Below are 14978 nucleotides of genomic sequence, written 5' to 3' on the forward strand. Positions count from 1 at the left end.
TTTATATCACAATTTGCTCGGAGGCCTTTTTGCAAAAACTTATTGTCCTACCAGCAGAATATTTCACGACACCGACGAGGCAATCCTCTAGTACCATGCCGAAGCACATGGGCGTCCCAGTCACATTACTAACATTAATAAATGCCGGGAAACATTGGGCGAGTTATAGCGCTAATTTTACAATACAACGAAACGGCTTGCAATATTAGCTCAAGTTTCGTAGTTGATGGATTCGTATGTCCAATTTAGGTCAATGATAGAGGCACAACGAACAAAAGACAATTAACAGACGCAGTTCAGATTCGGAGCCTGAAGGTCCAGGGAGGATAAGAGTACCAAACAAATTGGTTTCACTTTCACGCTTCTGTTCTCAAGAAGAAACAAGATTAGCACAACTCCATTTTGAAGGTTAGGCCACTGCATAATTAATTCCTCAATGTTCTCATCTCAAGAACTAAATAGAGACGAGTCAAAGCAGAATATTCACCAAAAACGGCCCGCCAGGCCATCCATGTCCCCGAAGACGGTTTCCCAAAAGTCCTACTCATTTATACAACTTCCCCAAAAATCTATACCCACATTGTAATAATCTACATACATATTTCCTTTTCTGCAATAAAAGCAAAAAACCAACTGGCATTAGCATATTACCCCAACATCGTACCAAACAAAGATCAAATCCTTGCCCATAACAATTCTTGATCAACCACAACCAGCACGTTAGCTTTTATATTTCCACATCATTTCTTCCTTTTCCCCTACAAAAAGACCACCATCAGAGATCAGCTTTCTAATTTGGCGAGGCAAACAAACAACCATGTTAAAGAAATGATAGATCTTCAACAGTTTCAGGGGTCAACAAAGTACGTACTGAGCTGACGTAATCATCCATCAACAACTGTTTCTTCTTCTTTAATGTTGGAGGTGGGCTCTCCGCTGCCTGCCTTGCTAGCGCCCGCTTCGACGGAGTCATGTTCTGGGATGGAAAAGAAATAGCTCAGCTCATAACATTCAAGTTACACTGATGGATCAAGTAAAGGCAACAAATTTACAACTAAGGTGGGACAGGAGAAGAGGCAAAATTGAACCTTTGCAAGCTTCTTCTCTTTACGGGCCTGTCTCTCTCTTTCATCATATTCTTGGTTTTCCCTCTCCACCAATCGAATGAGGGTGTCACATCTCCTTGCAAGCTCTTGAGTTGTTCGAGACTTCACAAACCAATCAAAACGGAACAAAGGTGATGTTCGGAATGCAGCCTTCAGCTCATCCCAGTTCCCATAGCCAAGCTTATGAACCATGCAAATCTATATGGTGTTACATAACCGTGCTAATTAGTATCATATAACCATGGAAAACATAATGAAACCTATCTCAAGGGGATTCGAGTTCTTTAGAAGACCTCACCATGAACCGATCACATTCTTCATTATATAGCTTCCCTTTGTTCTGACCATACTGTATCTTCAATTCAAGCCATGGGTTCTTGTATCTATCCAATTTCTTCCCAATTGCTTTCATGATCTCATCCTTGCGAGAAATTCTAGCCTCCCCTCTTTCAATGTTCTTGATGATCCTGTCATAATCTGGATGCACCATGTTTGTATTTATAAAAACTAAAATTCAAGGTTTCAAGTGAAGATGAGACGAGAATTTTCACCTTATATAAAAAATAGGGCACACAGAACAGTAGTAGAGCACCAAAAAATTAGCTAATCTTTTTTTTCCTTTTTTTTTTCTTTGCTTGGTAGCTAAACTTTAATTTTTGTTTGTACAAAACCAACCATACGAGGGGCAAGCCTTCATAGCAAGGGTAAGGCTTCTTCTTTGTGACTGGAGGATTATGGGTAGGTTGGAAACAGCTTCTTTGCAAAGTAAAGACAAGGCTGTGTACCCTCACAAAGTGCAGAGCCTCATGCACTGCAAATGCTCTTTTTATCAGAAAACCATAGAAGGGGTAGAAAGTGACATATTTTCAATGGCAAAGATAATTTCATAACCTTGGTATCACAGAAATGCTAAAATGGGGCAAGTTTTTTTTTCCCAAGCATGATTGGAGAGATCAAAATTCATCTTATAACTGTAGTGGAATGGATTTTACAGCAAACTGCATTTTGCATGGGATAAAATTTCACTCACCGTTTAACTCTTTGTATCTTTCTTTGAAAACTTTGGCATATCTTTCGACTTCCTCCTCTGTTTTACCTTCCATTTCAGAAGCTATACTTTTTACATCACTACGACCGTATTTCTCACAGGCCCTAATGAAAGTATTAAAATCTCTTCTAGTCCATGAAGAGAATCCCTGCAACAAATAAAATATCAACTTTAGGTAAAGGACAGAACAGATAATAAAAACCTATATCACCATAGCCTACCACTCACCTCTTCTAACAACTGCTCCTTTTCGTCCTGCTCTTCTGCAGTTAATGGGTCTCCCAACTCTAGAGAGTAAAACTTGATCATAAGTAGGTTCAGTTGAGAAATGCTGTTTGGAAAATCAATCATCAAGAAGAAAATAAAACATACCTTCTGGCTCATCCACATCTATGGTATCCTTTAACTGGTTCTTCTGATGTGTTTGCTGAAAATTGTAAAAAATAAAAAGCAAATAACAAAGACTCCAAGAACATCAGATATGGCAGTGAATCAATGCAGAAACAGAAGAACTGGAATCATGGAAAACATTACCCACCATGAGAAAGCGTACTTCTTTTTCATAAAGTTCATTTAGCCTCTGTGTATTGAAAAACTGGAAATCATGCCTGAAAAAGGAGGGCAGAATATGCAAATCAGTTTCGGACCCAAACTCCAGACTAAGAAAGAATTAAGTTCAGAGATCCGTACAACTGGGGCATGCGTGGAATTCGAGGCTCTCTTGGTCTGGCTGGACCACTTTGGCGCATTGTTTGCTTGAAGTATTCAGATTCTGAGTAACTAAAAAAAGGGAAAAGAGGTATAATGTATCAACAAATGATAGAACTTAAGAGAGGGATAAAGACACTCAGGAAAGAGATGAAAAATCATGATTACTTGCGCTTCCTCTCTCTTTTTGGTGGTTCAATCCAATTCTCACTGACAATTTTCTTGAAGTCTAACTTGTTCTCATCCTGCATAAAATTAAGGACAGAAAATTTGAAAGAATAAAAAAACAAATAAACAAGAAAAACATAGTACTAATGGTCAAGCAAATTAATCCCAAAAAAAAAGCAATAGATCACAAAGCAATCCAGGGAACCAGTTGAACATATTAGTTCCCTGTTGAACATATTAGAGATGGATTATACCTTTTCATCATCAAAATCATACAGATCAGCAGCTGCATAAACCCAAATAAGTTGCAAGTTACATTAGCCACAAAAAGCATGTGGTAAGGACATGTTTGAGAAATAACTCTTCATAAAAATGAGCTTACTGTCATCCATTTTGAATTTGATTGCATCTTCTGTGAATTTCTTCATCTTAGCATCAAGCTCAGCTGTTGCCTCTTCTCCTTTGGCAATAATCCGATCTATATCCTCATCAGTAATTGTGCTATCCTTGGAACTGAAAACCATTTCAGCACCAAATCTCACCATTTGAAGGAGCTCATCTTTGTTAACAGCTGGAAAAGAAAAATACAATTAATTATCAAAGTGTTTCACTTGCATTAATTTAAAGGTTCATGTGTGCAACAGTAAAAAGCATGTACACAAAAACCACTTACTCTTCTGCTCTGCTAATCGCCCTTGTTGGATCACCAAAGCATCAAGAGCAAGCTTTTTATAAGCTCTCTCAATCACTTTTTCCTCAATTGTGTACTGGTTGACAATTAGAGAAGCAATATATTAATTATTAATTATTTCAAACAGATTATAAGGTGATAGTTTATGAATAAAAAGAATAAACCTCAGTACAAAAACGGAACACTTGAACTTCTTTCTTTTGCCCAATCCTATGAGCACGATCCTGAGCCTGCAAATCAACTTGTGGATTCCTAAAATGAAGAGTAGGGATCCATCAGATCAAGAGATTATAGTGCAATAGGCGTAACACATCAAGACACAGCAGGTTCTGACCAATCACTGTCATAAAGAATGACAATATCCGCAGTAGCAAGATTGATCCCAAGACCTCCAGCCCTGGTCGATAATAAGAAGACAAATTTCTCACTTCCTGGCTTATTGAAGGCATCAATTGAAGCATCACGATCTTCTCCACCAGTATTGCCATCAATCCGACAGTACTGGTACCCACAAAACATTAAATAATCTTCCAGGATGTCTAGCAGCCTTGTCATCTGAGTACAACCAACATGAGTCCACATCCATAATACTAACATTGAATACAGAAAGAATTATACATAGAAAGACCCATTTATTGAATCTACTCAATTGATATTTGCAAGGATGCAACAAAGAATATATAGCATCTTAATGACCTGAGCCAATAATAACCATTCGAAAATGCACAGTGGTTAAAGAGGTGAAAAGAAACCTGTGAGAATATTAGCACCCTTGAGTCACGCTCTTTGAGTTTCCGGAGCAACTTATCAAGAAGAACCATTTTTCCTGCAATCAATTTATTAGAAAAAAACATGCATGAGTACTAAAAAAGGTCAACTCAAAAACTGATCTTGATAGAAAAGGATAATCTTACCTGAATTAGTAATGAGATGCTCTCCAGTAGTATATGGAGGACCAGGTTCAGCACCTTGAAAAAGATATGGGTGATTACAACATTTACGCAGCTGCATTGCTATGTTCAGAAGACGCTTGCGCTCACCACCAGCATTTATAACCTCAAGATCTTTTTGCAATAATGCCTTATAATACTGTTTCTGCATTTGGGACATACCAACTTTAAGTATTGTTTCCTTCTTGGGAGGCAAACCTTTCTCAACATCTGATTTCAACCTTCGGAGAAGGAATGGTCGGAGAACCTTATATAGGAATAAAGACAGAAATCAACACCATTAGATAGAACACAACAAATTAGCACTCAAAATCTGTAGGGCTTGTCAGCTCACCTTATGAAGTTGTTGAACAACCTCCTGCTGGTCATTATCACCAGATATTTGGAACCATTGATCAAAAGTCTCAGATGAGCTGAATATCTCTGGCAGAAGAAAATTGAGAAGAGACCATAGTTCATGAAGATTATTCTGCACATAGAAGAGATGCAAAAAATATTAACCTGCAATGTAACTAGAACAAGAGACTGGACAAACTAAAATTTTTGAACAAAAACAACAAACTTCAGAATTAAAAAGCCAATGAACAGCCCGAATTGGCAGTGATACTGGAGAAAGATTTCAAGAAAATGATTAATTTGCTCATAGACCTTTGGCACAACCCATTTCCTAAACTTTTCCAGCTCAAAAGAAAAAACGAAGTAGCTATGGCCAAGTAAGTATTCTCATGGGGATGCCATAACTGTTTCTGCAGTAAAGGGATAATCTATATTGGCTGTGAAATTAACTTCTTGACTTGATTCTTCCTTGCTCCAACACCGAGGAAATTCGCAGAACTAAAAACCAATGAACAGCCCAAATTGGGAGTGATACTAGAGATAGATTTCAAGAATATGGTTAATTTGCTCAAAAACCTTTGCACAATGTGTTTCCTAAGCTTTTCCAGCTCAAAAGAAACAAAGAAATAGCTATGGGCAAGTATTCTCATTCTATTGGGATGCCATAACTGGTTCTGCAGTAAAGGAATAATCTATATGGCTGTGAAATTAACATCTTGACTTGATTCTTCCTTGATCCAACACTGAGGAGATTCAATTAGCCATTCATACAGAGATGATCATTACTATCCTCATCTTATGGTGCCCCTTTCAACAAAGGGGAAGTTTCCCCCTTTCAAGGGCAACATGGAGATCTAGATAGCCTCCTAGGTCAGCGTGCTCGGTTTAGCCTGCTTCTCATGAATACCTCATAAGAATTCGCATGGGGAGCAACCAAGAAACATAAAACATTTCACATTAGGTGCCATACCTAGAACTGTTAAAAGCATGCTTGAGTGAGCTTAAACACCAATAAAGCCCAATGGCAGTTCTAGTGTTTTTTCTTGTCAAAGCAAAGTGCAAATGAGCAAGCCTAACTTAAGCACTAGAAACGTGTGCTTTTTTGTTAAGCTCAAGGAATGCTTAATTTTTTACCGTTCTATAGGAAAAAAAGAGTTGTAGTATGTACCTTATATAAATATCTATTATATATATCTTGGAGTGTTGTAGAAGATAATATTTCAATATTTAGTCGTGATTTTTGATATGAGGTGTTGTTGCTAATATAGCCAGAGTTGAAGAGTTTAGTTTAATATTGGAAGCCAAGGAGGCAATGCAACAACTAGAACACCAGCTTCAACTTCTAGTTCACAGCCAGTTTTGGTTGAAAAAGTCAATTAGAAGGCATTATTGAGGAAGATAATGAAAAATATAACTCCAATGATGAAGAGTACTTTCTTAATCTAGACTAAATCACTGAAAATGAATTAAAAGACCTTTTGCTCTCTTTTAGCATGAATTTTTATCTTGAGTACTATCTAGAAATTCAGTTGCAGTTATTATTTTATCTCTTTATTTTCCTTAACATTTGGGCTTTGCTCCAATTGGGCGCATGCTTGCACTTTGCACTTCATGCTTAAGCTCCAGAAGGCTACTTGAGTGTGCTTAGAGCCTTTAAAAATTGTGTCATACCAATGTCCAACATTTATTGGACATGGATGCTAGGACACTGAGACATAAGTTGTACAAGCCGAATGGTCTGTCCTAATTTTGATACACCAGTAAGGTTGCTCCAACATTTATCTTTTTAATTTTTTTTCTTGAATTAATGAGGGGAGCCCTGGTAACAATGATAATGCCACTCTTTTGTTACAAGAAGGTCACATGTTTGATTAAGGTTACTCCAAATATGATAATTTTGGGGTAAAGAATAAAAAACATTACAAGTACTCACAACTTTGAAAAAAATAGTTGACTCTCTTTTGGCATGTTGATGGAAGTGTATTGTTATTATTGTAAAATTTATGCAATCTTTTACATTCAATTGGTGGCATCTTTTCAATGTTTTTAGTTATTATCATTATTATGGATTAATGTTATCTTTGTATTAGAGTAGTGGTATTATTCAGTATTTTCTGTGCTTCTTTCTTCTATTATAATGTACAGGAACACTAATAATAAAAAATATTATTTTTTGCTATATCCCACTATATTGTATCCTGTTTTACTTTTCCAATTATCGTCTCTGTGTGTGTGTAAAAAGATGCACTAGATTATAACCCTCTTGACTAGTCAATTAAACTTCTTATAGACATAACCAAAAATTCGTATAAAAATATACATAATGTAAAATTCTTGTGTTTTATCATCACCATATCCATATCTTCAATTCTTCAACTTGTTTTATCTGGTAACACATCCATGTTCCCAACTCTTACAAAGACATTGGTGCCTCAATAGGAAAAGTAGCACCATCCACGTTGTGGGCAATGCTAGGGAAATGGAACCAAAATTGACATGAATAGATATAATAAAAAAATCGATCTGATACATTCTAGTCTAAATAAAACTAGGCCCATGTGGGCAAGCAAGTAGTTGAGGAAAGGGATTATTTAAGCAGGCAAGTTAGTTTGGAAATAAGGCATTATATTCTTTCCTACAAGGATTCATCAATTGCAGGGTTGAGGGAGGATGCTCGCAAGGTTTTTAATTTCCTAGACACTACATTTTCTAAATGAGGTCTACCTATCTCTAGATGTATAGGCTCTTTTGCTTACTCCTATAATGTTTGTGTGTTTTGGAATTTTTGCTCTGGTATTTTTACTTGTAAATGAAAAAATCCTAGAATCACTCTCCCTTCCCAAAATGCCAAAAGACAGATAACTAAGTGCCTATATGGCATTGCTGCAAAATTTTTGCGGGAGAATCAGATTTGTTAAAAACGGTTTTGCATGAATCACTTTCAAGAAGAACCAATTTAGCACTTGGATAGATCATTTAATGAATGCTTTTAGTATTGTTATTCGTCTGGTCAGTGATGGAAAAAATGTTTTTAACAATCAAATTACCATAAAGGGCATTATAAAAATGTTATTTTTGCAGTTAGTAGTATCGGGATGTAATGCTTTCAACATTTTATTTTTTATTTTTGTAAATAATATTAGAGATCACCAAAAAAATTCAAGTAATAAATGGTCTTAAATCAATAAAAATATCCTAATCAAAATTATAATGAAATGAACATTTTTTTACTTCAATTAGTAAATTCATAACATTATGTCCAGATAAGTTATGGAACACCTGATTGTCACTAGTAAGTTACTGTCATAATGCCAATATAGAGGGAAAAATAAAACAGCTAGTCTACAATTCTACACACCAATAAGAAAATCAAATGTGGTAGGTACCTGCAGCGGAGTACCCGTAATAAGGAGGCGATAATTAGTCTTGTATAGTCTCATTGTCTTTGAAAGAAGTGAATTCTCATTCTTGATTCGATGAGCTTCATCAATTATAATATAGCGCCAACTAAACTGGCGCAGGGCAGATTTCTCTTTAATTGCCATTTCAAAACTGGTGACACAAACATCAAACTTTCCAGCAACCAGCAGATTTTCCCGTATATGCTTCTGCAAAATTACATCATTGGCAGAATTATTAATTTTATGATCCAACAACTAAAATACAAAGACATAGAATCTAATAATTGTATTAGAAAAAGGATGTGACAATTAACCCTTTCATCAGGATTTCCAAGAAACTTTATGGCTCGCAGAACTGGACAAAAACGTTTTATTTCATTCATCCAGTTGCCAAGTGTAGATTTTGGAGCAACAACCATGTGAGGACCAGTTATTCCTCTGAATTCATGCAGGTAGCCCAACAAAGAGATAGTTTGCAATGTTTTACCAAGACCCTACACATCACAACACAAAAACATGTAAAATAACCCAATTAACAGAAAATGAACTGCTTCATTATAACTCATCCATTAAAATGAATATGAACCATATATCTAATACAATGACATTCAAAATCAGGGGAGGGAGAATACGATGACCCAATTAGATGCCATTCACCAGGCAACAACTTTACCATTTCATCTGCAAGAATTCCATTTATGCCATTTTCGTACAATCGGATGAGCCAGTTTAATCCAGCAAGTTGGTAATCCCTCATCTTTCCTTGAATACCTAGAGTCAAAAGTATGTAAAGAACAAACTCATCAATTTGATACTAGAACTTGTTCCAAACTAGAAAAAAGTTTATTAGCTTCAAAGCTTTTTTGACAAGAAAGGCACAAGATAAACCATGACATTTCAATTCAAGGCAGGTTTTCAGCCAGTAAACCAGGCCGCATGCTGCCCAACATTTAGAAATTATTAATGGATGAAGAGCTAAATGGTGCCTTCAGCTATTATCAGATCTGGACAACATGACACATAAGAATGCTAAAAGAACGTAAAATCCAAGTAATGCAATATGGACAAGTCAAAGGCTTTTCAAGTTGCAACTTTAATTCACTGAAATAATTCTACATGTAACGATCATTGATAAGATATTAATTTGGAGAACACAATGAATAGCAAAGGCAAAGCAAGGACGTGCTGCTATTCAATCTATTTAATTACAAAAAAGTACACAAGTCCCCAGTATGTATTGTCATGTTTTATGGGCTATAGTCAGATAAGGAAAATATAATGTACACAAGCTGAGATACTAATAGGCAACAAAGAAAAATCTTGGATCAACATAAAAAAATAACAAAGCTCATAGAGCAGGCCCAACAAGTATGCTCAAAATTTCCAAAACGACGCTTCATTTATCTGCATGAGATTCCTACTGAACAAACAATCTTGAGTTAAAGAAGCTTAAAATACATCGCTAAGCCTTACTGGTCCTGTTACATGTACATAAATATGTAGAGAGAGTCATACAAGAGGGTTGAGCCACCAGCCGTGTGTTTCCAGAGAGACCATCTTCTTCCTCCTTGAGATATTCTTCATCTTCTTCCTCTTCAGTAATCTTTGAAGCATGACGGCCCCTAAATTATCAGTAGCAACACAGAAATTGTCATGCCCATGATAAGATATTGAAATGCGTACCATATTGGAGCTGCATCTAGAAGAACTATGCCAATAGCCCTAACTGCAGAAACAAGACCTTGTAAAAACATTCCCACCATAGAACAAACAAACACAAAAGAAAGCACAGCCAACATCACAGTTCAACAAATTTTTTCTCTTTTCCAATAGAAATTCCCAACTACTTCAAAAAAAAAAAAATCTCAACTATATTGGGCACTTCAAAATACTTGTGATAAAGAGACTATAACAAATCTGCTATGTTTGAAAACAGCAAACAAACAATTTAGGGCCTGTTTGAAAATGTTATCGTTTTGAAAGTTCCCATTCCATTTTTAACAGTGTTCGATTTTATGTTTCCATTTCAGAATTTTGGCAATAGATTTTGAAAATAAATGGAAATTAAGGCAAGGGTTTAAAACCCTTTTTACTTCCAACATTTCCTTTTCATTTCAGCAACTTAGAGCCCCAACGTCCTTATCTTCTCTAACAGACCTCCCCTTTCACTCCTTGCAACATAGACAGTGTCAGGCAACTCAGACCCCTGTATGTCCAGCGATCCTATGCGAAAGGTGAGCCACAATATCCGACAAATGGCAGCAATTGCATACCACAACATCCAGCAAACCACCAGACCAGGCAATCCCCCGGCTTCTGGAGAGATCAAACAACCAAAACCATTGACCCCAGCTTCCAGCAAGGTTGAACCACCAAATCCAACAACCCCCCAGCTTCTGATGGTGGAAAACCATCAGATCCAGCGAACCACCAGCTTCCAGCAAGATCAGACCACCAGATCTGGCCATCCCCCCAACTTCCAGAGAGGTCAAACCACCAGATGTAGAGAACCCCCAGCTTTCGACAAGGCTGAACCACCACATCCGGTGACCTCCCATCTTCCAGCAAGGTTGAACCACTATATCAGTAAACCCCCAGCATCCGCCGAACGACAAGGTTGAATTCCTACGCCCAGCAAATCCAGAAGGTGTCGAGCCCCAACCATTCACTTAGGTAATTTTTGCTCATCTAAGTGAATTATTTTAGGTCTACCAATAATTCTTTTACCCCCTGCATTTTATTTGACAATCTAATGTAGAAAACAGATTCAGAAAATCAAACACCATTTTCAGATTTCATTTCCATTTTCTTCACAGCTCACAACAAAATCAAACAACATTTTCAGTTTCCATTTTCCTCAGCTGAAATGGGAATTAACGAGCTGGAATGGGACGGACAGGATGAAACATAATAGAAATTTTGGACACCGTTTTCAAACAGCCCCTTAATCATATTTCAAATGTGCAAACGCTCTCACAACATAACTTCAACCTCTATCACCATGTCTATCTGATTGAACTTTCTCTCTTTTTCAAAACATTAGAATTGGTTTGCTATAGATTGCAAATGTTGTGTTACCAAATATTTAGCATCTTCCAAATTTCTATCCAAGAAATTGGTGACTCCAATAAATAGGCAATGACATTTTTTATCTCCAATTCTATGACAAGTTGACAACAAGAATAGAAAAGGTGGGACAAAAAAACCTGCTAAGTGATAATAAATGTTATGATATTATTCTTCAATACCCAAAAATAAAATAAAAAATTCACCATTGTTTCAGAAGACTATTTAAAAAGAAATGCCAACTTCTTTTAGACTTCCAAGAAAAGTATATCCTAGAAAGGAACTAAAAACACCAAACATTTTTTTCTTCCAGTAAAACATTGAAATCAAATTACAAAGATGAGAATTTTCACTATCATTAAAATGATGTTACATCTAGAAGTGGCATAAGCATGCCACTTTAACTGCCAATAAGCAACATAAACTTCACCACATAGCAGGGAAAGGCATTGAATACTGCTCACAAGGAACTCTATTTTGCCTGCAAGCCAGCAAGCAGCAACTTTCTTCTAAATGCTAGATATACTAAATTTGAAATTATATGAATAGGAAGTGTTTGTTTACTTCATATGGCCAGAGAAACAGAAAAAGAAATAATATAAATGAAAGAAAAGGGGATAATTAAATAGTCAGAGCACATTAATAATACCTCCCCTTGGTCTTATTCTTAGATGCAGACTGGTCACCCTTAGCAAAATGAGCAAATATCTCTGTCTGCTGCAGGAGATACTTCAGCCGCCCCTTTCCCTTGTTGTTCTGCCATGAAAAGAGAGATCATAGTCTCAGCCAGCACATTACCAGAACACTCAAAATAGATATAGTCTAGAGAAAATATGATGTTCCTGGATATCACACCATATCAGCATCAATGGCAGCATTTTGAGCTTCAAGAATTTCTTGAATCTTCTGTTTCTTTAACCTCTGCATTTCTTTTAGTCTAGCCTTCTCACGCTTTCCAATTTCACTACTAATCACCACCTTCTCATCCTGAAAGTAAACCATTCAGGAAAAGAAAAGCCAAAAAAGAGAAATAGACAAACAAATTACTATGTGTTCAAAACGACGATTTAGAGAAGGTGAGTTGATTGCATAAATATGAAAGGAAATTGTCACCATATAATTTTTATAGTAATTGGAAAAACGTGCTTGATTGCTTGTATAACTTTAGAAATACTTTTTATCTAAATTATTTAATCATTGTCCACTTGTTCAATTAAAGCATTGAATTCGGCTAGGCTAAATCATCACCTAACTCCACACGAGAAAAGCTTGGAAAAATCAAGGATGTTAATAAGTGGTCAAGAGCCTAGATGAAAGCGTGTACGCTACAATTTATCTTTTTTTTTTACATTCAGGTAAAATTTCCTGTCAACTAAGTCCAAAACAATAACAGATAGAATTCCATTTTTTTTCCTCTTTCAGTCCAAAACAGCCCATGAGACGGACTAAATCATTCCCATCATATTTCCACCAACCAATTATAAAAGCCTCAAACTTCATAACTAACAAAAGCATCAATGCACGCATGAATCGCTCAGGGTAGTGCTGTAGTTGGAACTAGGATCCAATAAGGGTAATGAAAATAAGAGGAAAGTGACGATTTATACCTGAGCATTTTTACACAAACATATATCTTTTACAAAACATGCATTCATTCCCTTCTCAATTTCTAATCCAACAGAGAGATAAGCTTCCATCCTCATTTTCTTCTCCCATCTATGTCTTTTACTTTCTATTCCCTCCAAGACTCCTAGTTCCAAGACATTGTTTAAATTACCATAAGGAATACTTCAAACTTTAAACATTAGCCGAACATCAACACATCCAACATTAGCGCCAACTGGATCCACACTATAAATCAATTACTACAGAATTCTTAAGCCCGAAACTCTTTACCAGTAAATGAAAATAACGCATAACCTAGTATCTCAACAGTCCACACACTTCAACGATGGAAGTTTTACTTAAACTACGAAAACCCTAACGCAAACAAAACCCTAACAAGTACACCAGTACAAGAACCGAGCAACTAAAATCCAAACCGAACTTGCCTCGTCGTCTTCTTCTTCCTCCTGGTCGTCGTCTCCGTCGGCGTCGTCATCGGCGTCCTCGTCGTTGTCCACGTCTTCGGCCGTCGTCCTGGCCACAGCCTCGATCTCCTCCTCGTCGTCGTCCTCTGCGTTGAACTGGCCGTTGATTTGCTCTTCCTCGGACGAATTTGAGCCGTTGGACAGAGATTCCTCCGTCGATTCCTCATATTTCGAGGACTTAGCCATGGATTCCAACTTCGAGGGTCTGGCTCCAGACAGAAATGCGGTAAATGTTCTGTTGAGAGCGAAAAGAAACTACCCTACTCGAGGTCGTATTTATATTATTGCGTTGCCCCCTTTTGTTTCATGGAAAGGGCGAGTTTTGAGTTTATATATAATTTTGGGCCTTTTGGGTAAAACCCTAAAAGCGAAAATTTCCCGCCAGTTCTGGGACCCAAATGCAATCTCCCACAAACTTCGATCCCCAGCAGGAAATAAACAATTATTTCCTTATATTATATGATAATGACAATTACATAATATGCAGCAAAATTTACTTAATTTTTATAAATATGTTATATAAAAATCATGTATACCTAAGTGTAACCATTGGATAATTATATCTAATGGGCTATTTTTCCTTTTCTATAATTATTAAATTAATTAATTATTGACTCATATTTGTATTTTAAGAATAATAATAACTATGATATAGAAAATATTAAAGACATCTAATGTATTTAATACTCAAATTAGTAAATTAACTTGCATTATATATAGTTGCAAATAGAAAAGTAATTAAAGAATTAATCTATTTTGCTTGACAGATACATAGAGAGACTTACCGAAAGAAGTTAAAAAGATCAAAATGCCCTCACTCAAAATACAAATTTATAAAAGATGCCACGGTTGGCGAGATGATGACAGCAAGGCGACGATGGTGAAGCGACAAGGCGAAATAGCAACGAACGGCAACGAGACGACCATGGGAATGGAGAGAGGAGAGAGCAGTGACTAGTGGCATTTTTTGCAAATTTGTATTTTGAGTAAGGGCATTTTGATTTTTTTAATCACATTTGGTAAGCTCTTCTATAAATCTATTGAGTAAAGTAGCACGCCTCGTAATTAAAAGTTTAAGAATTTATATCATATAATTATAATATTAATTATGACAAGAGAGTTTAAATTTTTTATTATTACGTGATTTTAAAAGATATCATTCATAATTCTTAAGAATATCCAACATTATGAGAAATTTTTCATTATTAATGAGACGAGTAAAGTAGATGGACTGAACATTTCTTATAATTTTTTAAGATACTTTGAATGACTATTACTTTAATGGGATTTGTTTGGGATAAAGTTATAATGTGGTGAAAAATACTAAACAGGCTTCATTTAACAATGCACCGCGGGTAAATTACGTTAGTGGATAATTGGATGACTTGAATATACCAGAAAGGATGAGTCATTT

General features: G+C 36.2%; 1 protein-coding gene across 1 annotated transcript; it reads right to left on the bottom strand.

Moving 5' to 3' along the window:
• Positions 1-310: 310 nt before the first annotated feature.
• LOC127811683 (ISWI chromatin-remodeling complex ATPase CHR11-like) lies at positions 311-13842 on the bottom strand. Its single transcript, XM_052351774.1, has 25 exons — positions 13526-13842; positions 12330-12461; positions 12124-12230; positions 9924-10030; positions 9082-9179; positions 8723-8902; positions 8394-8615; positions 5006-5140; positions 4636-4918; positions 4474-4547; positions 4056-4276; positions 3886-3973; positions 3704-3797; positions 3413-3601; positions 3285-3316; positions 3031-3107; positions 2845-2934; positions 2693-2762; positions 2527-2581; positions 2383-2441; positions 2137-2302; positions 1405-1583; positions 1089-1304; positions 872-976; positions 311-758 (listed from the first exon to the last, which is right to left on the bottom strand). The coding sequence occupies exons 1-25, from the start codon at positions 13748-13750 to the stop codon at positions 741-743; spliced, it is 3222 nt and encodes a 1073-aa protein (XP_052207734.1). The 5' UTR covers positions 13751-13842; the 3' UTR covers positions 311-740.
• Positions 13843-14978: the final 1136 nt, after the last annotated feature.

Source organism: Diospyros lotus, chromosome 10 (assembly GCF_014633365.1).
Source record: "Diospyros lotus cultivar Yz01 chromosome 10, ASM1463336v1, whole genome shotgun sequence".
NCBI lineage: Eukaryota > Viridiplantae > Streptophyta > Magnoliopsida > Ericales > Ebenaceae > Diospyros > Diospyros lotus.

Bases quoted from the DNA above. Each gene is read 5' to 3' on its own strand.
- LOC127811683 (XM_052351774.1), bottom strand. From the start codon at position 13,750: ATGGCTAAGTCCTCGAAATATGAGGAATCGACGGAGGAATCTCTGTCC. The intron at 3,602-3,703 runs GTAAGTGGTTTT...TTTCTTTTCCAG, and splicing joins GCGATTAGCAGAGCAGAAGA to CTGTTAACAAAGATGAGCTC. The intron at 977-1,088 runs GTTCAATTTTGC...TTTCCATCCCAG, and splicing joins AAGAGAAGAAGCTTGCAAAG to AACATGACTCCGTCGAAGCG.